The sequence below is a fragment of the Betta splendens genome, chromosome 2 (assembly GCF_900634795.4).
Source record: "Betta splendens chromosome 2, fBetSpl5.4, whole genome shotgun sequence".
Classification (NCBI taxonomy): Eukaryota; Metazoa; Chordata; class Actinopteri; order Anabantiformes; family Osphronemidae; genus Betta; species Betta splendens.
In genome coordinates, this window is record NC_040882.2 from 7073564 (window position 1) to 7099364 (window position 25801).

The following is a 25801-nucleotide window of genomic DNA, read 5'->3' on the forward strand; positions in this document are numbered from 1 at the left end:
GGGAGAATGTGGGCTGTATTAATGAATACACTGCCGATTTTAAATCTAAATAAAACAGTTAGATATGTTTGTCGTCCGTTTGTCGTCCAGATACAGCAGACCCACCTGTCGTGATCCAGATGTGCTGAAACGGTTAAATTTACGTTAAATTTTAAGGTTATAACAGTTAACGCTAGGTTTTCATACAAGTTATCATCCATGTAGCTTGTAGCTAACTGCAAGTGAAGTACAAGTTTCATTCACGACTTCTACACATTTCAAATGGCTTTAACCAACTGTTTTATCTCTTTAGTAAGTTTACTTTTCAGCTAATAGCGACATGGCATTTTAGCTAATATGCTACTTTGACAACTTTTAGCTAACTCCTTTAGCTAGCTAGCTAAACCACAGGTTATTAGAGCTTACCTTGCTTAATGCCGTCTTTTAGCAACACGTTTGGGCTCGTGTGCTGACTAGCGTTCGTGACTGACTTTTTTATGTTTATGTATTATGTGAAGTAGCTACGTTAGTTACCCCCAGGCTGGGAATTACTGCCCTACAGCCATAAAAAAACGTGACACTGACAGACTGACCCAGAAAGATCACCGCAGGTGAAAAATAGCTGCTGGTTGCTTTAGGGTCCCGTGGAGAAAAGAAAATCAATTTCATGCGCATATTTAAGGAAACTCGCAGTCTTCTTCTGTTGACTAATTACTTGTCCTGCACTGTGTGCAGGACATTATTTCCTGTCGCCATATGCAGTGAGTAAAATTATTTATCAATCTACTCTTTTTTATCGTGTATATAGTATAAAATAATATACCCACGTTTTTAGAATATATTTTTATTAATAGCCCAGGGTAGATATCATAAGCAACAACTGCCCCCATTTAAACAAGTGAATCTCAAAAAACGTCTCTAAACATCCTGCCATAAGAGGGTAGCCGAGCTCCATGTTTCGTGGATGGTAATTACAGAGTGATAGTTAACGTCCCTCCACTTTCTTTAATCCGTGTGGAGATGCAGGCTGTGCGCGCGAGCCGCAGCCTCAGACCGTGAGGAAACACCCGCCAGTCCTCTCGGGATCTGCTTTCAGCACCACGCTGGCGCGGACAGCTCCTGCACAGTAATGACCGGTTGGACAAGTGTGCGAGCGAGGAAGAGATAAAGATGCAGCGGCGTGTGTGTGTGTGTGTGTGTGTGTGTGTGTGTGTGTGTGTGTGTGTGTGTGTGTGTGTGTGTGTGTGTGTGTGTGTGCGCGTGTGCGCGTGTGTGCGTGTGTGTGTGCGCGTGTGCGCAGGTGTGTATGTGTGTGTGTGTGTGTGTGTGTGTGTGTGTGTGTGTGTGTGTGTGTGTGTGTGCGTGTGATGAGGTGGGGGAAGGGGGTCTCCCAGATAAACCCAGAGCCTTTCAGTATTTGCCCTGCAGGCACTTCACAGTTGTACAGCCCTGCATCGCCGCAGGCTATAAAAGTGGGCAGAAGCAGGAGCTATACACACAGCAAACAACATACAAGGGAAGGTCAAACACAAAAACACACATTTTAGATATAATAGGCTTAAATTTCAAGATTGTTTGTGCTCATAACTTTCATAAACATGCATGATGTCACTTTTTACTGATGTCACCACTCTGTGTTTTTTCAGGAACGCTGTTGACGGAAACAAGAAGTTGGTCGCCATCTATGACACCAGGTAGGAAATGTCACACCTACATTATTTATTAATGAGCATCACCAATTATGCGGGAGGGTGCATGCACACCCGCAAAACACGAGGTCGCAGCTATTCAGGGAATTCCAACTCTCAATCTAAAAAATATTCAGCAAAGACCCATGTTTTATAAAAAGGAACAGAGGCTCAGAGCAGGCGTCCGATTTACAAGCATCGATAGGTTGATGCAGTGTGTTCACCGGTTCATACTGCTCAGATCCCGCCATTTTTATGGGAAACAGTGCAAAGGGATTGGCGCAGATGGCGTGAGGAGCACTGTAAAAAACGGTTTTACTGTTTTAACAAGCCACAATTACTGTTGCGGAAACCTAGCAGATCATTTATTAAACTGACTTCTAACTTTCCCTTGATTGGGACTTCTCCTGTAAAAAATACTAAAGCTAAGTGGAGAAGCTCAAAGAAGAAGAAGAAGAAGGTATGACTTCCCAGACAATAGTGACATCAGATCAAAAACATAAATGACCATTGCACATTAAACTTTCATTTGGACTACACTCAGTCTGTAAACATTGTCTGTGAAAATAATTTAAAAACGCTTCAAAAAATCTATGCTCATTGAAGAAAACATTTCATTTTTTATTCAGAAGGTTTCTTCGGTTCAGCCTTTTGGATGGAGGTTAAAACGTCTTCAGGGAGAAGAATCAATCAACAGAAACTTTGACCTGGATGAACCTTGACAGACATAATGAGAGAAGGTTTGCATTAAAGGTCTAAACGGTCTGTTGCATCAGAGCAGCAGGAGCCAATGTTTTGTTTCAACTTTAATCTTTATTTAAAAAGGTATCTCCTAAATTTCATAATTATGTAAAGGCACTTAACAGAAATAGCCAGAGTGGCGCTTTAAACACCCACATCCATCTAATTCAGCGCTCTGAAGATAGACATAAAACTTATTAGCAAGTCAATTAAAAGCCAAATGATAATTCAAGAAGCGCATGGATTAAAATATATTAATTTGCATAACAAACGAATATTATAACCACGTGTTTAGGAAAAAAGACTGAGGAAATAAGAACCAGACTACACTGCAGCTACTGGTGGGTGTGTTTTTTACAGTGCGTCCGTGTTGAGCTTCGTCTCTAATTTGAACAAGCCGAGTGCCTTCGCCGCCGCCACCAGCAGCAGCAGCAGCAGCAGCAGCAGCAGCAGCATCCCTGCACACTGGGCTCATCAATATGCGCTTCAGCGCCTGAATGTAGGAGCCCGCTGCTCAGTGACGGACGACACAGCGAAGCGGAGCCAGTGTTCACGCCGGGGAGGCGATGACATCCCGTGTTTCCCGTCTCACTCCATCCACAGCACGCCGCTGACTTTTTTCCACCCCCCCCCCGCGCCCGTTCAGTCGACTTCTCAGCGATCAATGGATTTACTCTGATTCGAAGCGCGTCCGCGACCGTCTGTTGATTGCAAAGCGGGGGCTCGTTGCTGCCGTAGACGTCAACGCCGAACAGCGAGCGGCGATGTTCGCCTCGCGCGGGGCTCGCCACTTTCGCGTCCTGTCCGCGCTGGTCGTCGGTTCGATCGTGTGCTGCGCGAAAAGGTGAGCGCTCGCGCCGCCGCGGCGGAGTCAAGGTTATTCCCCGCGGCCGACGGGCGCGTGCGTCAAGGTGATGTTCTCGTCTTGTTTGTGCTCTCGTTTCAGCGTCAATGAACCGGGCAACATGTCTTTCGTGAAGGAGACCGTGGACAAACTGCTGAAGGGATACGACATCCGACTGAGGCCGGACTTTGGAGGTACGTGCCACCGTCACCCCCCATTTCGTCCTCCTTCGCGCCGCCAGGCTGCGAGCTTGATTTTTGGCGCCACGCGCCGTGTTGTGGTCAGGTGTAGATGTGGAGGCCTATATCCATTTTCCGCTGTTTAACCTCTTCCAGGGGCCCCTGTTAAAGTCGGGATGAGCATAGACGTGGCGAGCATAGACATGGTCTCAGAAGTCAACATGGTGAGTGAATTCACAACACCCCGTTACTAATAACATGTGTGTTTTAGCGCTGCTGCTATATGAATTCCTGGCTTATTGGTGATAGGAGGCGCTGATGTAAATCCATTTTTTTCCCTCTGAAGCCATTATGTGATGCTGAGATGGATGGGCTGGGTTTCCTGTGAGCAATAAAGCATCTTTATCTCGCGCACCGCCAGCGCAGTGTCACCTTACACACAGAAATCACAGCCGCGGTGTAAAAAGACATGCTTCCTGCTGCTTTTTCCCTACATGTTGATCATCACCCAGCGGCCTCGGCTCACTTAAAGGGTGGATTAAGGCAGCAACGGTGGTTTTAAAATCAATATAGTCCCCATGCAATGCATATGCACTGTGCGCAGATGATGGAAAACGTGCACCGCTAATGCCGGACTCTCCGCTCTGCATTGAAATCTTTATTTATGCCTTTGAAATCGACAGCCGGGAGAAACTTTAGCTCACTCCGCGCGCCGCTTGTTAACCTCTGGAGCCACGGTTAACAGTGGTGGAGAGGGCAGACAGCTATCAGGGAGCTCTGATTGGGTTTGCTCATTTGCAAAGCTGGACGCTGACACTTACGACACGTGTAGCCACACGCAGGAAAAACAAACTTCAGGCGATCGCACGTTAAGTCGATGACCCAGATTGCGACCGGAACGCCGTCTCTCCCCGTCCTTCGGTGTTGATTCTGTGTCATGGTCTCTCTGTAGGTGTAACCATCATGACTCTTATTCCAGATGTTGGCTGCTGAGGACACGAGCAGTGAAGAAAGCGATGCAGTCGTATCAGTTTTAGAGTAAAAATAGCATTTAGTGAAACGTATGATGCTTCTTGACACAGAAAAGGAAATGACTACTTTTTTACTGATCTGAATTTAAAATAAAATGTCGACACTCATGGCCAATGATTACTTCACCAGGTGGTTTGGTGGAGACTTTTCCAGGCAGGCCAACAGTTTGTCTGCTAACTTTATCCCAGCAAGACATAAAGGCTGCTCTCGTGAAAGACAGCTGATCCACCGGGGAGTCAGACAGCTGAGATCACACCCAAACTGATAATTAATCAGGTCTATTTTTTCACTGGCGTCAACGCACCGGGGGACGACACAGGCGCGTCCGCCCGCCCGCTCGCGTCCGACGGACGGGTCCCGGATGCCGTCCGGCGTCGAAGCCGAAACAAAGCTGTCCGCGTTCGCCCCGGAGTTTGACATTTGGTGGCTGCCTGTCTTCCAGAGGCGAGGCTGTCTGCAGTTCTAGCGAGGGGGTTACTCCAGAGGGAAATGGATAATGAGTGCTTTTGTCCCGGCAGTGACAGTGCCATGCTTTATCCTTTCAGCAGCACCAAACAGCACAGCCCAGATAAACGCTGCGCTCTCTGTTCCTCTCGCGAGCGGCGACAGCTTCCCAGTCGCCGGGCTCCGTTCTGCATTCATTCCAATAAAATTTCAGCTTTTAAATCCACTTCAGCCGCCCATTGGAACGGCCCACGGGCGTAATTGAGAGGCTGGTCTTAAAAGTTGAAGGTTTATTGAGACAAGCACTGCTTGCTCGGCTGAAACGGAGCCGAGCTCCTTCTCTGCAGATGAAGACGAGAACAATAGTGTCCGCTTTTAGCCGCCCTATGACTGTTTCATCCCCACAAAGAGAAAAGGAGCATTAAAACACAGCGCGGCTTCAGGTTGGCTGTATTAGACCTTGAAACGTCACCTGTCACGTTCACAAAGCCAATATTATCACACCTGACAGGTTTGTGAAGAAGAAGGTCCAGTGTTAAGGTCAAAGAGCGTCAGACAGTAGCTCACAGCTCAGTAGCTCTGTGCAAAGCAATATAGTTAGGTATTGATTGAGGTGAAGGAGTAGCTAATGAGCATGAGTACATGAATACAAAATGAGGATTAAAGGATCTCCTTAACCAGTACAGGTTAGTTGGAAAGCAATATTTCACAGTTCATAAAACTAGGAGCACCACGTCTTTCTACTGTATGTTTTCTTGAATGAATGGTTAGGTTTACTAAGAATTTGAAGATATTTAATTCTATAGGAAATAGTAGTTTCTCCATGGCCATCAATTAGACAACTTTAAACCTTTACTAGTTTATGTATAATCTTACAAGGGACAAGGGGATAGGACAAAATGGGAGAATCAGCTTCACCCAGTCCTCGTTTATTTCCCAAGCTTTTTCAAAGTTTTATACTGCATGAACATGATGCATTTGACATATGGTGCATTTAGTGTGGCTGTATTTGATGCGTAGCAGGGGCTGATTTCAGCTTCTGACTAAGTTGGAGCTGGTCCTTTCACCAGTTTTAGCCCTGGTAATTTCATTAGGCAAAGCGCTGGGGCAGAGACTCTGAAGTAAAAGCATCCACAAGTAAAGATCTGAAGACTTATTGAGTGACCAAGAGAAACAGAGAGAGGCAGAGAGCACTGGGGAACACAGATGTGAGAAATCCAGGGTGAAGAGAAGGCAGAGGCAGGCGATGCAGTCTGTCTGAAATAGCTCACAACTCAAAAAAGTGAATATGCTGCAGCATCTGGCTCGTTTGGCAGGGCAGGGCGGCCGAGCCGCTCTGCCTTCGCGGAGCGCGAGCTCCTGCACTAGCAGATGCTAAAGTGTCTGCGAGAGGTGCACTAATTACCTCCGAGGGTTGTCAGGGGTGTGCAGAGGGCTTCTGCTGATCAAAAACACGCACTAGAACGAGATCAGAGTGGCGGCGGAGGTTACGTGCCCACTTGGAAGACGTCTCAGAACGGATCAGCTGAAAAAGCCTTCCTGTTTAGGTTGGCTGTGGAATACATTTGCGAAAGGAGGTTTTTGTTGTTAAAGCTGGTTTAATGTGAGGTTTAGAGGTGGCAATGAGTAATATTACCCTGCATTTGAGTTGTTTGGAAATACTGCTATTAAGAAAGTTTAAATGCAAAGTAAGGGCATCGTGTGTAGGCGCCTCGTGCACCAGCGCACAAACAAGCGCGATTCCCCCGTTGCAGTAAGAGCTATCGAGTCCTTTATGCCAGGCCATTATCGCTGCTCGATGAAAGCCGTCATAATTTGGTCAAATTAAATTATAGCACGGTGAAGGTAGCGCTCCTGGCGCGGTGGGAACGGTCAGGCTGCGTGCAGTCCACGTTGTTTCGGTTGCAGGCTGAACGCGCTAGTCATCCGTACGCCCACGGACGCGCGTGGGTGTCAGAAGGAAAAAAAAATCTGTCATTATGGAGAGGTGAAAAGATCCATCTCCTTTTCTCCAAATGTTCCTGCCGCCTGGTTTGTTTGTTGGAGTTGCGCTCCGGTACCACAACAAGTCGGCAAACTTCGGCGAGGCTTGTTTGCCCTGGGTGTTGTCTAAGGTTCCAGGCAATTTAGTGTGTGTACACGTAGATTAATGTTGACATCGGGAGGACCGTCGTAGGTCTTTAGGTTAATTAGGTTTTAAACACACGTTCTGATCCGAGACCAGCTGTCTCACTACTTGCGGCCACATCCATATACATGCTCCTGCATACAGTAAAAGGAGCCTTGGAATCAGATGTTGCCAATGCTCTGAGTTACCCTAGTTATCTGAGATAGGTTTTCCTGCTATGCAAAAAGAGCATATCTTTCTTCTTGTGCTGCGAGTGTGACTTAATATATCCCCACGTCTTTTATCCGACATCCGGCTTTCTGCCTGATGGAACGTAATTGGCCTCAGGAGATGGCCCGCTGTAGGATGAAGTGATGATCGTTGAGATTTAGACTGAGCAGAGCGGGCACTTCCTGGTCCGCCGTGCCGCTCTCCTGACAGGGCGTGTGATTGGAAGGGGGACCGCCCAGTGAACCCCAGTCTGTCGCGTACACCTTTAAGACGCCGCGCCGTCGTATTAGCCTGGGGAGTCTGGAATTGACAGGCGTCGACCTCATTTCCTTTCTTGGTGCCGCTCAGGCAGCAGTTATGTTGTAAAACAAATAGGGGCGGCTAAACTATGAACTGGATTTACAGCGGTGTCTACTGCAAAGGTCATGAGTCACCAGCGTGAGTCCGCTCGCAGTGATGGATACAGCGGATATGCAAGTTTACGAAGGAGAGGAAAGACTCATGAACAACCGAAGCATTTTACCGTTGGGTCTTTAAATCAATCTCGAGATTAAAAAGGTCGAGGGAATCGAGGCCTGCGTATTTAGGCGAGGCATGGCAGCTTTATTGGAACAGCACAACTCAAAGTGAATCAGAGGCTTTTAAAAGACCAACAGCTGGTCATTTTAACGCCAAATGACATAAACAGCAGTAGATCAGCCCTGTACTGTAACTGCACGTTAAATGATGGACAAGCGTGCACTGGAGGTGATGGCGCGTGACTCGACCGGCGCTTAAGTTGTCACTATTCCAGCTACTTAAGCTAACAAGCTTTATACAGTACGAATGGCTTTTGTGTGCTTCCTGGATTGGGTAGATGCTACTGGCTGAGGGGATGCTTAACCCTTTGGCTGCTGGAACCAAAGCGCGTGACAAAAAGCACCGGCGGAATATAACAGGAATATGAAGATAAATCCAGAATAGCGGCAAGTAGAGTTGCTTGAAGCAATTCAATCCATTCCTCGAATGAATGAATGCTATGAAAAAACATAAACAAAGAGCAAATTATAGGTTGTGGCTCATTTATTAGAAAAATGTGCTTCTCCTCTGTCCTCTCTGTCACCTTCATCACTCTTCATGAAGGAATGCACTTGTATTAGTATTAGTATTAGTCGATTTGTAGATGACTACATATTGAGGCCAGCCCTGTCATCCTATAGAAGGGGGGGGGGTCTCGCAGAGGGATCTCCCCTGCACTGCGGTGATATACCGCCTCGGGGCGATCCCTGGGGAGCGCTCCAAAATTACACTGAAGTGACACAAATTGCTTTACAGAACAGAGGTTCATATAGAGCACGTGGTGATTACATACTGTAGCATACGGTCGTTTGTCTGAAGCTGAGGCAGGGAAAACTTGATGAATAGCTGTGAGCTATTTATTTTTTTATGCCGCTGTTGGAGCGGAGCCGCTTTGATCCGCGTCCCGTTACCGACGCCTCTTCTTCCTCTCCTTCCGTTAAACCCTCTCCCGCTCGGCTCCACCGGGCGGTGACGGGCGAGCAGCGGCACGCTCTGGGGTCAGGGGGCGCGCGCCGTGCAGCGGCGTTAGCCGGATAATTCCTTGAGACTGGCGGTATCGTGACGGAGCAGTCGGTGCGCCGGCTGAGAGCTTAAATTAAATGTGGGTCACTTCACAGCCAAAACTCCGCTTATCGCAATTGTCATACAGCCTCAATGGAAGTGATTATCCAGTTAACCTAATTGAATAATTGAGGCGTGCTGAAAATTTCCATTGGTCACTGTTATTATCTCTGTGGAAATCGCACGCTAATAACACAACAACTGCGTGTGTTGGTTGCTCGTGTAACGGGTCAGGTCCTCAAAAAAACAAAAGCCGCACTCGCCCTCGTCTGAAATACATTCTGATTGTCCTCATGCAAGACTGATGAGGATTCCTGTGTGCGTTGTGACAGGCTCCGTGATTAGTGTCAGTAATTTACGAGGTGCACTGTGTGTGTGTGTGTGTGTGTGTGTGTGTGTGTGTGTGTGTGTGTGTGTGTGTGTGTGTGTGTGTGTGTGTGTGTGTGTGTGTGTGCGTGCGTGTGTGTGTGTGTGTGTGTGTGTGTACGCTCAGCGGTGATGATGAGGGTCAGAGTGAGGCTGTGAAGAGGACAGTCATTTGTAGGAATTGATGAAGGCTAAGGTTACAGTGGTGATAGAACGGGGGGGCTTCTGCAGGACTAGTTTGTCCAGCAAATTGAGTTTCCAGCAGATGCTGTGATCAATCCACGTTGAGCATTTAGAGGCGTCGTGATTGATAGCGCCTGCTGCCCCCGGTGTCACCGCTTCCTGAAAAGTGACGCGGATTTATTTTCACTCAAAGAAACAGATTGCTGTTATTTAAAGGATGGCGACTGGGTTTTGTAGCAGCGTTCATCATCAAATCCAGGTGTGTGTAGGTGTGTGCGTGTGTGTGTGTGAGTGGGCCTACGGAGCACATTGTTCTGTGTAAACTCTGAGCAACTGATCCCAGTGCTGTCACATCGCTTGTCACTGGTGGGTCTTCAAGCTGGCTGGTTCAGTCTGGGGGTGGAGTTATGAGGAGGAGATCATAGTAGATCTTTACACAGCCTCCAGGTTCTGTAGCCATTACTAACATAACACACAAAACCCTACAGCTGCATGACTCCAACATTGTTGCATTGCAAATAAAGAAATGTGTTCGTTCCAGCTTTTCTATATTGTGCGGTTTAATATATAGTTTGTAATCCACTGTCTCAGAATATTGTGGTCTACAAATAATAACACACCTAGATCCCTGCAGATTGTCCTTGTAAGGTGGCTTCCATTATTTGTGGAGGGGCTGTGCCTTGGTAGCTATGCAGGAGGTAGGACACGATGCAAAAGGACCAAGTGCAGCTGGTAGTTCTTTGCTTACAGCACAATAAATAAAACATTTTTAATAATTAAAATGTCAATTCTGAATTTGCAGCTGTTCTCCTGTGACTGGTTCAGACTCACATTTTAACATGGAATAAGCCTTTACAGTAATGGTTAATAATGGTGCAAATGAAGGTTAATTATGGACATCTACAGATCTGCATGTAGCACAGGAATGTTCCCTATAGGGAATAAATAATCATATTTAAAAAAATGTGTCTTGGTCAGGCCATGGTGACATGTTGCTGAACAACAAGCAAGTCATTTTACAAATCTGTGTAGTTTCAGGGTTAATTGTTCTGAGAGATGACAGTAGTGCAACACTAACAAATGCTTATGCGGTTGCCTAATGTTTTAATAGGCCGAGCTTCCATCCCACAGTACTCGTACCGATGCTAAGCCTCACAACCAGAACGGCGCCACTGTTTGGCTGCAGATACTGCGCACTTACTGGTTTTACCACCATACATCCATCTGTGGCTCGGTGCCAGTGAGCTTTCCCTGTCGTGCTGTGGGACCAATCTGGATCCTGTGCTGACTAAGATCTTCCCTGTTTTCATCTCTGTGTGCAAACCCAACCTGGAAGGCATTCATTGCACATTAGGTCTCAGTAAAACGAAGAGTGGGTGATTAACACGCAGTCAGTTATCGCTATTTGCATAATGTTGCTCCGTTCTATTCTGTAGTTGTCTCATGAAAATGCAAAACTGTTTTGTAAGTAACAGTGTTGAGAGGGCTGTGTGGAGAGACAAATAACTATTTCAGTTACATAACACGCATGAATATTTTTGAAAGTCATGCTCGGCGCCTGCTCCGCTCCTCATTGTCGTTCCTGTTTTCGGCGTGAAGCCGAAACCTGCAGGACCAGCCAACATGTGCGTGTTTCTGGTGGTGTCAGCTCGAGCAGGGTGATTGTATTTCATGTCAGGGGGGAGATCATGGCCTTTGCCGTGGAGTGAATGAAAGGTGCAACTGGACCGGGGGAAAATCAGGAATAGGGAAAGACAGTTATTTGGGTAAGTGGATTATGTGAAGTGGAATGAGGAAGGGAGAGGGTCTACCCACTCCCCACGCCGATGGTTCTGTCCCCAACAAACACCACTTGAATCAGGGCAAAACAAAGGCACGAGCTGCTGAATTTCCTTTCTTCACCTCACACAATCGTCCTGAAATGCTTGACTTGGCTGGACATGAAGGACGCCGTGCCAGTGCTTCTTTGGCTTAGCTGCCAGATGGTGCGCGTTCATTACACTAATACCAGCAATCACACATTTACTAACACCCTTATATTTACACGCTTTTGAAGAAAACCAACAACTGAGGCGCGAGGTGGAGCTGGTGGCTGTCAGGTAAAAGGCAGCGTTGTACCAGGAGCAGGTGCAACAGGAAAAACCCAAACGTAACATGGGCGCAAAGGCTCGACGGTGGTCTGGAGCACTGAGGTGACAAATGAGCCACAGTTTCCAACCACCAAAGCCAACGTAAACACAGCCTCACAGTGAAACACCTGGGGACTGGTGTTACTGAGTAACTGAGTAAGAAATGACACCAGAGCCTTCAGAACCTTTGTGTTCCAGAGTCTCTGAGTTCGATTGTGTTTGGGAAATGGGAATACGCCCGTTAGACTGATAAATGAGGCGTAACCTTGAGAAGGTAGCGCAATAAAATCTTATTCAACGCACACGTTCCCATTTTAGTTGTTTTGATCGAGTCAATTAAACGGAATCGTTTAAAAAGCTTTCGGGCTTCGTCGCTGTTCAACTCTGGGGCTTTGTGAATTGCTCTGCCCTTACTGGGAATTCATAAGTAACGACGAGGATGAAAATTTGTATGAAATGTTCCACCAAGGCTGCAGCTCCGTGAGTCATCCTGCCCACATGCTTGTTGTACAACGGCACCCTACTGTACGGGCTACTGTACTGGAGGGGGGGGGCTCATCTGAGAACTTGGCTGCGGTTTGTGAATCGGTTGGCCCACGCTCCCTCCAGCCGGTGGGATGCTGCGTCGTGCCATATAAATACTACGAGCCGACCGCGAGGAGGGGGACAGGGCAAACGTTTGGGGTCTGAATAATGAGAATGACATGCTTGGTACGCGTCACCGTGACCTATTCTCCTCTGTTTCCATCCGCAGGACTACACGTTGACCATGTATTTCCAACAGTACTGGAGGGACAAGCGCCTGGCCTACGTAGGAATCCCCCTCAATCTGACCCTGGACAACAGGGTCGCCGATCAGCTCTGGGTTCCGGACACCTACTTCCTCAATGACAAGAAGTCTTTTGTCCACGGGGTCACGGTCAAGAACCGGATGATCCGCCTGCATCCGGATGGGACTGTCCTGTACGGCCTCAGGTGTGTTCCGGTCCCAATGTGGTCCCAATGTGCTCAGGCCGGGGGAAAATGAGCTTGTGTTGGGGGGTTTACCAGAAACAAGCCGTGTTTGCTGACACTGATGTGATTCCCACCAGAGCTCGAGGGTCTAGAAATCTGGATTCCCGGAATTATGCGCCGCATATGATGAAATGATGCAATTTTCAAAAGCGTACTCTCAGGGCATCCAACGTGCTTTTTTCAACTCACTCCATTTTTACTGCTGAGGCTCGTTCTATGTGTTTAGAGTTCTGCACCACAGTTGCCTGCTGCTGTTCGCCAAGCAGCCAGGGGATTGTTTATCGTGCTCAAGGGCACCTTGGAATTTGACTTTTAAGTGAGAGAGGTTGTCGGCACAAACAGTTCTGAAGGTGCATTGGAATAAACGTTAAGTCCTTATTTTACATTTCGACGGGTCTTTTTTAGACAGGCTGATTCAGTCTATGAATATGGAATCATTAGAGCACAAAGGGCGCACTCTCGTTTGCACGTGTCAGAGCTCATACTTCAGCATCGTAACGTCATGCTTGATTATGCAAGTGGTGTTGGTCGCTCCCAGCCCCGCGGGCTACTTTTAGACCTCTCGGTGCTTTGGGGGAGATCAAAGGCAGCGGGAGGTGTGTGGTGTTTGCGATATGAGCGGTTACATAAGCGCGCGTCAGGTGAAGCTGAGTAACGTGCTGAATGCGCATTCCTAAGATTAAAACTAAGCGCGCACCTACTGTTCATGGTGTCCGGGGGATGACTGACATTCAAGTCATCCAGAAAAAGGGAGGCCCGACACACGACGTGGCCGGCGTTGACAGGCAGAGAATGAAGGCAGACACGCTTGTCTAAATACTAATCAGGGGAAATGAGCTCCAGGTGTTTGGGCCGCGGGGACTGTGCAAAAATAAGCGGTGATGTCACGCCACGCGTTGGAAATCCAATCTATATGTAAACCACAGCGTGTCACAATAGTCAGAATGTGCGACATCGCGCAGATCTGACGCGATTGTAATTTTAGCCGTACTGTGATAGCGCCTAATTGGTTTCCGCGGGCTCATCCGAGTCTTAGAGGAACGGAGACGCTCGCTGGCTCGGCGCCAAGCCGCCAGCTGTTAATCAGGCCAGACTCAGCCCAAATCAGCGTGATTTGCATTTCACTCCGCAGCTTATATTAACCGTCTGATTATCAGCAATTTGAAGCTCATGCATCTGATCCACAAAGGGATATCTCCTTATGACCCAGTTCCAATGAGGCGGGCGCTACACTTTGCCAGAATGTGCCGCTCTAGTGCGTTTTTTTTTTTTTCCTTTTTCGTTTTGTGGTGGTTGCTCAAAAAGGCCTTAATCACAGGATGGTGAGGTGCCATTTTCCTTGAAGGGAGAATGAACCGATTAAGAGGGAAGAGTGAGAACAGCCTGTCTGCCTGCGATCTACTGTATGGCATAATTATGTATATAGTTACACAGTCAGCATTTCAGCTTGGAGGCAGTGCAATAATCTTATTTTAAGATGACAGTGCCAACAGTCTGCAGTAACTCGAAGCCAATGGAGGAACTTGTAAAGACGGATGGACCTTTGGTTTCGTTTAAAGATGATAAGACAAAGTCGAGTGCTACCACCTCGGTGCTTTTATCTGATTTCACCTGTGCAGTTCCCAATTTAACAATTCAAATAAGTCAGACAAATTGAAGTAATGTCTTTCTCCTCCCTGTCCATCTTATCATCAATGCAGTATGTGTAAATCCCATTAGTACAGCTTCTATAATACAGCGCTTTCTCCCCTCCCTCCACCGGCGTCTTCTTTTCCAGGATCACTACCACGGCGGCGTGTATGATGGATCTCAGGAGGTATCCCCTGGACGAACAGAACTGCACTCTGGAGATAGAGAGCTGTGAGTAGACGGGCCTAATGTCTTTAGGGCTGTCATTCAGCGCAGCGCACGGGCTCAGAGGGATCGTGTGAAAAATTGCATTCTGAATGAAACTGTGTCAAACCTGCCTCCCTGGCCTGGGCCATTCAGTTACAATCCATGAACTTCTGATACGCCATCACCGATGGCGTATCAGAATTCCACAATTCCAGGTTCCACTGCACCTGGAAACAAGGTCAATATGTTTGGTATTGAATAAAAAAGATTCTTAATCCCAGGCTGAAAGATACTAAAGGGCTGCACTTCTTGGTCTAATACTTTAAGTGAAATCTTTTATATTATTCTATGATAAAGCCTTGCTTTGATCCAGCAACTGTGACTTCTTAACACAAGGGTAGCGCTGCTGGTTTTTTATCCTTATAATCTGGGGCTTATTTACACCTGGTAGGTTAGAATAGGAAAGGGGGATTAGGATCAGCATTAGCAGGGATTGCTGCTTGTAGAATAAGCTTAAGCCAATTTTTCCCACACATACACACGATGTATTTGGAATTTTCTCGGCATTTTGGTGAAGTTATTAACGCACTTGAATTTCAAAGCAATATCTGGTCCTTGGGAACGACTTCAAACGTTCTTGTTGCCCGTGTGACAGCCCAGTTGGACGATCAGCGGCGCTGCATATCTTGGTCTCCAGCGATGGTGAGACAGATGGTTACACCTTGGTGTGCGTGCGTGTGTGTGTGTGTGTGTGTGTGTGTGTGTGTGTGTGTGTGTGTGTGTGTGTGTGTGTGTGTGTGTGTGTGTGTGTGTGTCTCCTTGTACAGATGGCTACACCACGGACGACATTGAGTTCTACTGGAAAGGAGGCGAGTTGGCCGTGACGGGGGTGACGCGGATCGAGTTGCCGCAGTTCTCTATTGTCGACTACAAGCTGGTGTCCAGAAACGTGGTCTTTTCCACAGGTGAGGGGGCTGCTCCAGCGCGTCAGCGCTCACGAATACGGGTGGGACGGCCTATTTTTCAGTTTACGTCGCAAACATATCTGCGCTTGATCTGTTGATCCTAAATCCTCAGAGCCAGACGCGTGTTTGTCGGTGCGTCTAATTGGGCTACAGTGAAGGAATGCGCTGCGTTTGAAGTGTCCCTGAGGTGAAAGCAGCTGATGCAAGGATGCTGGAACTGTGCTTAACCAAAACACACTGTAAACGCTGTGATTTACAGAGCAAATAGAGTCTATAGTCTAATAGAGCGGGTCGGTTATGTTGCTGACTTGAGCAAACTGCAGTCGGAGACCCGAGGTAGTTAAAACGGTGAAAACAACCAATTCACCAACAAGAGGAGAAATTCACAGAAAGTCAGCGTTAGTTCCAAAAATAATATGCCTGTGTTGCACGTGCTGGTCATGTAATGTGTTCTGCTTGACGTGTGGTGCCTAAACACCCGAATTAATCGACACTCTCTAACCAGTCGCCATATAATCTGTTCAGTGGAGACTTGTTAAGCCAACGGGGCAATAAAAACGGTGTGACATTTAGTAATAAGATCATTTCTCAGAGGAGTCCGACTCATATAGAGGAAACGCCCAGTCTCAATAGGACACTGCTTCTTAGGTCTTTTTCCCATGTTCGGGGCAGACACACGCTGTCCCTCCAGTGCCTGAGTGGCTGTTCAAGCGGCTGCGTCCTCGTTCTCGCTGTGTGCCTTTTCTCAGCGTATTTGCATTCACTCCTGGCCAGCAGCGTGCACGTCCGCCTCTGCCTTCGTGTGCGACTGGAACGTGCGGGCGCTGAGGCGAGTGCGCCGCACATCCCCCGTGGGTGGCGACTATCAAAGTTTAGTGTCCGGCGATCTGCTCCTGTGCTCCTGGCAGGGTGTGTGAAGCACATCAAAGGCTCCCGCAGGCTCTGGCTAATGACCAGGTTTTCTCCACTACATGTTCCACCCGCCAGCCTTTAATCCCCTCCCTTCGCTTCTCACCTCCTATCTCTTCTTTCTGTCCTGTCTCGGTGTCTCTCTCGCTCCCTACGGCTTGTTTTGCTCTCTGTCTTGAGGTGCTTGGCCTATTGTCAAGCTCTGTTTAAATCACGTGGAATATCAGTTATGTGCATTTGTTTACAGTACTCCTAAACCTTTTAACTTTTAAATGTATGTTTCTTTTGCACTGTGGACATATTCCAAAGTATTGCGCTTAGCACTTCAATTGTCCTGTCTCTGCCATTTTGCTAATGTCAAGACGGCCACATTAATAACAGGTTTTGCTCTATTTTGACAAAATTGGTCGTGTGTTCCATTCAGGTTTGTGAACAGCTCGTGAAAATAACCCTCCAAGTGCTCATTTTATGACTAAAGCCTATAATTAACACTTCTTAGCAAGCTCCTCTTCTTCACAAGGGTACCTCACGTCCTAAGAGAGACGCGGGTGATACTTGAGAAGTTGACTCATGGTACCTTCGCTGTTCCTCCAAGAAGAGACTGTTTTATGCTCCCGATGCTAACTGCTAAAAGGCTGGAGTTACTCCAGGCAAAAAGTTTGCATCTTCACCGGCTGGTGATCCAGACATTTGTCATTAAATACGTGTAGAATGGTTCCCTGGATGAAGTGTTATCTTTACAGCTAAGTTAAGAAATGCTCCTTGATCCTTCAGCTGCTCATCTAGAAGCTGTCCTGTCACCTGTTTTTCAGAGGTGCTTCAGAATTTAACATATGAGGGTTCTAGACAGTATCCTCAAAACCCAGATCCTGCACTTCTGTGATGAGGGCGACAATAATTACAAAAACACAGTAATGGGGGACCTTCAGCTCATTCATCGTTCCTGTCTGCTGGGCCCACCATCCTTTCAGACCCCGCCATCATCGTCGACTCTTATCTCTCATTAATTCCCATCAGCTTTTATAATCATCCCTGCATGCCATCGCCTCTCTCCTTCTTTTCTCTCCTCCTCGGCCTCACACATGGTGTTCCTCCCACTCACCGATGTTGTTTGGTATAGCAGTTACAGCCAGTACAGTTCTACTCCCACACGCCGTTGAGGCTACCTCAGCCTCCTCATCTCTTAAACCACTTCTGCATCTGTTACCGCGGCGATGCCGGTTGGGCTCTAGCTAGAGGAGCTGCCATTAAGGAGGCATCAAAAGAAGTGAATGGGATATTTTAGGAGTGGTGACAGGCTGTTCCCATATTCCTACTGTAATGAAGTAAATGTTCAGCTTGTGGCGAGCGTGTTCATGGCGGCCAGCACGACTACAGTAACAGCAAGCCAGATATAGGAGGATCAAGTGTGATAAATAACACATAAGTTGTGTATTTATCTAAGCTTTACTACAGACCAGCCTTGCAATATGCTTCACCATAAGAATAGCTTTTTATTCTCAAGTTCAAACAAAGCCTATAACTATCCCTTGTCTTTCAGCTGTCTAGACGAAATCGATTGTGGAAGGTGATCAACCAAAATTTCATTACCTATATACATTTTGATGCGCACTTAAGATCCAGAGGGAGGGAGTAGATGTGTGAAAGCACCTGCTTTCATCCCTGTAGCTGATGCAAAACCATGTGCGCCACATTCACCGCTGCTCTTATATAACGATCTAAAACTAGCTGCTATTTTTGTGTATTTCGAGACTCGGCGGGTCACCGTCTCTCAATGCCTTTCGTCTTTCAATGGAGCACAGCGGCGCCGATTTTGACAGCGTACCAAGAGGTAGAAATCTGGATTCACAGCAAGCTACAGGCAAAGTGACACATCTGCTTCCAGCGACAGGAAATTTGATTAGTGTAAGCTGAGCTTTCCTTCGTTGAACCCTTAATTACCTGAGCACACTGAATTGAGAATTGAAACCTTAAATAGTGGATTCTGGCTCCTTCATCACCTAGTGTAGTGATGAAGGAGCCAGGGTCAGTGGAGAGTCCAGTCTGTCTCAGTCCACTGGCCAGTATGAGATGTTGCAGTAGTTTTCCCAATTTAAGGGCACAATGGATGGGTAAAAAAAAAATACATAATGTATGGTATTGATATTACTATGCCTCTAGATACACTATTACAAAAAATCAGTTATAAGACAAGAATAGATCAAGTCAGTTGAATTTTCTAAAAATAGTGCTCATGTATTGAACTATTTTATTTTATGCCCAACACTTTGATGAGCTTTGGTTCTTTGTTTAAAAGGTAATGTTCCACTGTATGTACAATGATTTATTCTTGACTGATGACGCTGGTATTTTGAAGTTATTAATGTGAAAACGATGCACATATATACAGTGTACTGTACATTATGAGCTATTGTAGATGTTTTGGGTCAGTAGGAGCCATGAGAATAGTAGCTTAATAGTCCTGGCTTTAAAGAACATGTCAGATTTTCTGTTTTGTAATCTAACACACAGTGAATCTTGATTTTCACTCTCTAACTAGCTCTGGACACGTTTGCAGTTGATTGGACTCGCATTTGCTGAAACCAGAGAATTAGAAATTACTTTGAGATGGCACCCATTGCTGCTCCAATAATAAACCAAAATGCAGAAACAGCTCAGAGTGGTGGGAGTAACAAGCCATAGATTCAGTCTATAAAGAGGCATACGCTAGAACACTGGTTGTATTCCAGGTCTTTTCAATGTAATGCAATAAAACCTTTCTCACGGCAGGTGATGGTGGGGATGATGGGAAAATTCCTGACTTACGCAGCACCAGAGGCAGTGCTACATGCATCTATAAACCCATTTTTCTTTAAGTAATGTTGAATCCCCAGAATCCTCATATGAATTATGGAGCAAAATGTGATGTGGTAAATTGATAAATCAAAATGTGCTGAAATTTTTATCACCATTCTGAATATTGTGACATAGTAGTTTTATTTGTGTGTGTGTGTGTGTGTGTGTGTGTGTGTGTGTGTGTGTGTGTGTGTGTGTGTGTGTGTGTGTGTGTGTGTGTGTGTGTGTGAGTGAGACAGTGTCTAACAGCGTTAGTTAAGGGGATACTTGTTTCCATGGCAATAAATCCAACCCATGCTGTCAGGGTTTCCATAGAAACTAAAACAAAAACACAAGCTGTCTGTATGTGCTCCATGTAATAATATAAGTTGGAGGTTGTTGAAATCAACATTTTGTCTAATAAGAGTTTTAGAATTTAATTTTTGTCCCATCGTCCTAAACATCTCACATATGTAATTTCTTAATTAATAACTTCAAGCTTTCCCATTTCCCTTTCATAGGTGCCTACCCCCGTCTGTCCCTGAGCTTCAAGCTGAAGAGAAACATTGGCTACTTTATCTTGCAAACCTACATGCCATCCATCCTGATTACCATCCTCTCCTGGGTCTCCTTCTGGATAAACTATGATGCGTCTGCAGCCAGAGTGGCTCTAGGTAAGAAGGGGGAGGTGGAGTAGGTGAAGGTATTCGGCTTTATCGTATATATAACTGAGCAGCAATCTGTCACCCACCTGGATTTCCAAAATCAATGTGTTCTCAAGAAAGTGGAAAACAGCTAAACTTCTCATACTAATGTAGGAGTAATGGGAGATTTGGTAAGTATCCCGTACTTTGTTTGTACAAACAAAATGACCTACAAACAATTTGATAGCCTGGTATAATAGAAAAGAATACTTTAGACACCATTTGCCATCTCAGTGGGAAAAACACAAACATTTCACCTTGATCTGAACCCTTCAAGGTCACACATTTGTCTGATGCTGCAGGTGCAGATCCATGAGCTATAAATACATCAAGTCTAATGAGCACTTCTTGTTGAAGCAGACTGTGTGGGCGCATAGGCCCCCTGACTATGGGGCTCATGCAGCAGCACACAAAGAAGAGATGGAGGCAGAAACCACTGGGTCTCCTGACACAAGGCTGTTGTCTGGGTTGAATTATGAGCTGGGTACAGTTGACGCATTCGTCTTGAAGTCAAGGTTGTTGGGACACTTGCTAAAATGCCTTTTAGACAATAGACTTAATGGAAAACTAATTAACGTGAGGTTAATAAATGGATAATTAACCCGATGTTAAATTGGTAACTGACCTTTGAAGCGTTACGAGCCACAGAGGACCAGTCAAGATTCCACTGTTGCTGGTTTGGATGTGCAACAAACAAAGACATACGCAATGTGTTAATCTGGGGTGTAAGACTTGACTAATCAGGGTTCATCTCTTTCAGCATAATGTAAAATACAACCATTTTAGCTACAGTGACCAAAAAAAAAAGAACATTTACGAGCTGGAGCTGGAGCTTACAGCTGCAATATGCAACCTTAAGGAATCAAGCTAGCGGTGACAGACGTGTCAAAATCAATCCACTCCGCTCCGCCCAGCCCTCCCTCTGCCTCCTCCACTGCTCAGTCGAGCACTTTAAGTGTTAGTCTTAGTAAGTGACCATAAATAAGAACGTCAGTCAAGCAAAGATAATTGACCCGGCGGGCGAGACATGAAAACCATTAGAAGGAGTCACAAAATCCTGTCACAAACGGACTGAGGTACATTTTGGACTAGTTGTAATTATCTCAGATGTGCTGCTTGCACTACTTCTCAAACAAAAGTTTAGCACCGAAAAAGAGAGCGAGCCCTTTTGGAACTGGCAACCGTCCAGTCATTGATGCAGCAAAGCCCCTGCAGCAGCTTCCAAAACACCACAATCAAAGTTGCAAACAGTACCTGCCAAAAAATTCTGAATCTTGCTCTGTTGCTCTGAGAAAAATAGTAGTAAAAAAACGCAGCACAATGACCCGCTTCTTGTCACACACACACAAACACACACTAATAGCACTGTGTGTTACTGCGTGCACATACCTATGTTTATTTGCTCTACATCTACTCCTATTTGCCCATGAATCGGTTGCCTCTCTTTTGTTAAGGCCCCCGTCTAATATCCGGTTATTGTTGTATGCCTTTGAGACTATGTCTGCTTATGTGTGGGATTGTGTCTGTGCATGTCGGTGGGGGAATGTTTACGCGTGAAGTCCTGCTGACTGCAATATCCGGTGTGTACCTCCTCAACTAAGAGGCAACCGGAGGTCCATTCACCTCTCCTGATGGATCATTACGAGCTTTCAGCAGGTACCTTGATGTGGGTTAGAGCTGTGTGTGTGTGTGTGTGTGTGTGTGTGTGTGTGTGTGTGTGTGTGTGTGTGTGTATGTGTGTGTGCGCGCGGCGCGCCAACCTGCCAGTAAGAGTAGTGTAATGATAAGGGAGAAATCAATTCAAGGAGGCAGCGGGCAAACAATTGAATTGTTTGAAGGAGAATCTCATTTTCCTTTGCAATTTCGAAGGATTGCGAAGTTACAAATGACTGGGCTAGCATCCTAATCTGGTTGCAGCCCATTTCTCACAGTCATGCCCTGCATTCATAATCATATTACGCGAACAGCCAAGGTGTGGGCATTAGCTGTAATTGGGATGGGAGAACTTTTAGTGTAACAGTAGAAACACAAGGTGCACTCTGCCATATGTTCTTCCAGACCCTGGGACCTTTCTACAACACTCCCCAGATGAAAAGTTTGAAAAAAGGCTTTGCATGCTAATTAAACAGCTGACAATTGGCGCTGCCTGGTTGATTAATGCCTGTCTTCATTTAACACAGCTTCGATTTGCTGCCCATTCCTCTATTCTTGCAGCCAACATCCATTGTGGTTTTACACACTTTACTGCAGCCTACGTGATACCTCTGTCCTTTTCTAATGTTGAGCTGTGTTGCTAATGGGCTATCGGCTCGTGATTAGCGGAGATTTGATTGCTGTGTGCCTTTGTTCCAGCTGTTATGGTGGAAAAGAGACTCAGGGACACATAACAATTAAGCAGAAGGAGGGAGGGGGGTTGAAATAGGTGCAGTGTGAGCAAAGAGGGAACCCACCAATAAACGATGGCAAAAATATGGGGGTGGGGGATAAAGGATAAACGGAGAGGGAGGCGGAGAGAGAGAGGGAAAGAGAGAGCGAGACAGTGAGAGAGAGACAGTGAGAGAGAGACAGTGAGAGTTACAGAGAGACAGAGAGATAAAGTGAGAGAGAGAGCGAGAGAGAGACAGACAGACAGAAAGCGAGAGAGAGAGAGAAAGAGAGAGGGGCAGAAGCAATAAACAATGAGGGGGGAAAAGGAGGGAGGCCCATAAGCACATGGTCCTATGATTAAAATGTTCATACAGGGAGGGAAGGAGTGAAACAAGGAAGAGAAGGGTGAAATGGAGGCAGGGCGTGAGGAGCAGAGAGTAATGGCACAGCTGAGACAACATCTATAAACAACAAGCCTATGTTGAGCAAAAAAAAAAGAGCACGTGCAGGATGCCTTGAATTGTCACGCCCAATGGTCACGCTAGCTACGAACATGCACACGCACACACGCACGAACGCGCGAGTGATGTAATGTGCCAATAAATCACACCTCGAGCCCTCTCCTTCCAACCCACCGACGGCCCTTTTTCTGTCCACTGTACTTTATTACGCACACACACACATGCACAAGGACCCTGTACTTGTGTGTGTGCATGTGCAAAGTCCATTAATCATTATCACAGGTAGATAAAGTCACAGCAAATGCCTGTATGTGGAATCTCACATTATCTTACGTTAAATGAGGTCAGGATTTGCATTAACACTGAAGACCAAAGTGAAGAAATGCTGCAGACGCTGAAGTGTTGTCCAAGCGTAGCTATTTTAGATCAGTTCATTTTGTTCCTGAAGTGTTTCTGCGTTTGATCGTTTCTTTTTCGGCAGCGTGCGTCTATATTTGTATTTCGCCCGGTCGGACGCGTTTGGGCTCTGACGGCAAACGTGAAACGCATCAAAGCTGCTTCAAATCGCCCTCATCCAATTGTAGCTTCCGCTCTCATAATGTCTCTTTGTCTTTGTGTCACAGTCAAACTGACGAAGTGTGAAGGTGCCTTTAATAGCTATTAGCGAATAGCCTCGCCACTCGTACCCCCAGTGGTTAAGGTTACTGAGAGCTGGGGGCCAGTTGCACGCACCACTATGCTAATGACTTATTCTGCTAGATGACCAACCTTTGAATTTCCCTGAAATGGAGCCCATGCGTTTTCCTACTGTACCAGTATAGATTTATCTACGCAGGTAAACCATAGTTTAAACTCCCCCCACTGTTTTGCTACTTCAATCCTAGAGCAACATAATTATCTTTTCTCCACTGGGTCAGTCTCCCTCTTAACCAGCAGAGGAAACAGCCACAGCACGGTTTCTTCAAAAATATCCTTGTTTCTATAGTAACACCTAAGACTTCCGTTGGATATTTTTCCCCAGTGTGACCTTATAGTGAGTGACCGACTGAGTAACAGCATCTGCTTACAGTGCACTCTCCTGATCAGCTTATGCTATGACAGGTTCGGGCCAATTAAGCATCAAATTTATCATCCTAGATAGACTGCCAAGATTGGTAATGAGGGAGTGTTGGAGCGACGCTGGTGTCACACTTTCCTCCTTTAATAAATGACGCCGAACTGCACAAACCAGCTGGAAATTAGTGCAGTTCGTAAGTAAGACCTGTTTGCCGTTCAAAGGGATCACCACGGTGCTGACCATGACCACCATCAACACCCATCTGAGGGAGACCCTGCCCAAGATCCCCTACGTGAAGGCCATCGACATGTACCTGATGGGCTGCTTCGTCATGGTGTTCCTGGCCCTGCTGGAGTACGCCTTCGTCAACTACATCTTCTTCGGCCGGGGCCCGCAGATGCAGAAGAAGCTAGCGGAGAAGGCGGAGAAGGCCAACAACGAGAAGGCCAAGTACGACGCTGCCAGGGTGAGTTGGGGGTGGGGGTTTACTTGATCGTCATGCTCAGAAGTTCGGGAGAGAACATCTGATTGCTCAAATGAATTAATGTCTCTTCTTCGACAGGATATGAATCATAAAACAGCCTTGACAAAGCAATTATGCTACAGTATAATGAAGCTTTTTGTCAGCAGAAGCTGGAGCATTATTGAACTTTATCATTGTTCTTAGACATCGCAGTGGAAGCTTCATTAGCCAGAATGCATTGGCTTAGGAAGAAGGTGTTGTTGCCCACCTGTGGCTGAATATTCTCGTTTTCCCAGGAGGCAGGTAGTAGGACCGCATCCCTAAAACGGTCCAATCAGGTTAAAGGTCTGCGCCACTCACGTTCGGTGAGTTGTTCAACGAGACTCTTCAATACCCTCGAGTCAACTCCGCCATTGCCATCAGCTGACATGGATGTTTCTCAAATATTATTTTTCCTCACCGGAAACGTTCTCTCCATCCATGCAATGAGTCAGTCGACAGCAGGCATCTTCCATGACATTGTCTTACTCTTAAGATTGTCCATTTCGAGTTTTGACTTCTTCATCGCAGTTTTTCCGACATTGAAGCAACACTCATGCTCGACCGTGCGTTGGTGTTTCAGATCTGACCCCGTTTCTCCCCTCAGAGCTCATACCGAATGCATGCTGCCTGCAGAACGTCATTGAAGGCTGCCATGAAGGGGGCATTGCGCATGTCGGGATGTGGCGAGCCAGTCTGACTTTCAGTGGGAAGTCACTGCAAAGGTCCCCCAGGATTCTTTTTAAAATGGACTTTTAATTTGAAAATAGTCCTACAATATCTGATAAAATGAAAAAATTAAGTGTGCAAAGTAAGCATTATAAATAATAATAGGCCTTATCTACTGTAACACAAGTTATGGCTAACTTTTTCCGGTGGTAAATTGTTTTTTTACACACAAATACACAACACACAGCAAACAGTTAGACCGATTTCTGTTACAACACACCTGAGCGGTTCACAGTCAACCACCTGTACAATTTGTGCAGTGTCTCAATGTGACCTGACACTTTAAAAAGGCAAATGTGGGACCACAGTTTATCTGTTTGCATGAATGATCACCCTGGATCATGACTGCTGTTTGGTGAAGACATGTCACAAGCATGGGGTTCATGTGTGTTTGACTCAAATGTTCTGATATCCCTGCGTTCTGGGCGTAAATTGAAGGTGAGGTCCGCAGCTTGTGGACCTGCAGGTTGATGACATCAATGGAGATTCTGTTAGTGGACAGCTCTGCTTTTTTGTGAAACTGACATTTCATCGATTGCTTATAGAGATTCGAGAGTTTCCCCCCTACTTCATGTAGATGTCAAGTAGATGTGTATCACAGTGTGAACAGCTGTCATCCACTAATGGCTCTGTGGAAATTATTGGTATGTTGCAAAAGGTTTCCTGCTAATAATGAAATATGATAAAAATCCACAATTTTCACTTAGCAAATTCAGTTACTGAGACTTGTAAAAGCCTCTAGATGACTTCTGCCTAGGAGTAAGTAGTAGCCGGCCCAGATGTGTGAGGCACAAAATGTGCTTGCCTTGTCATTCGTGTCCTTGAAGTCATGCATTTTGTGTCTGTTTCATTGTTTTGAATCTCTTCACTGTCATTCTGAGCCTTTGTGACTTTTTGAGC

General features: G+C 46.2%; 1 protein-coding gene across 5 annotated transcripts in view; it reads left to right on the forward strand.

Moving 5' to 3' along the window:
* The window catches only part of LOC114867274 (gamma-aminobutyric acid receptor subunit beta-3-like), a 45400-nt gene that overhangs the window by 15718 nt on the left and 3881 nt on the right, over nt 1–25801 (forward strand). The window contains exons 1-10 of one of the 5 annotated variants that reach the window (XM_041073694.2): nt 115–291; nt 1626–1673; nt 3355–3446; nt 3588–3655; nt 12298–12518; nt 14335–14417; nt 15221–15358; nt 19603–19755; nt 23892–24136; nt 24430–24498. In XM_041073694.2, the coding sequence (XP_040929628.1) occupies nt 3374–3446; nt 3588–3655; nt 12298–12518; nt 14335–14417; nt 15221–15358; nt 19603–19755; nt 23892–24136; nt 24430–24498 (1050 nt within the window). In that variant the 5' untranslated portion in view covers nt 115–291; nt 1626–1673; nt 3355–3373. Of the gene's footprint in view, nt 1–114; nt 292–1625; nt 1674–2709; nt 3253–3354; nt 3447–3587; nt 3656–12297; nt 12519–14334; nt 14418–15220; nt 15359–19602; nt 19756–23891; nt 24137–24429; nt 24499–25801 lie in introns of those variants that run through there. The other 4 variants (XM_029169830.3, XM_029169848.3, XM_029169838.2 and 1 more) reach the window with 4 other exon arrangements.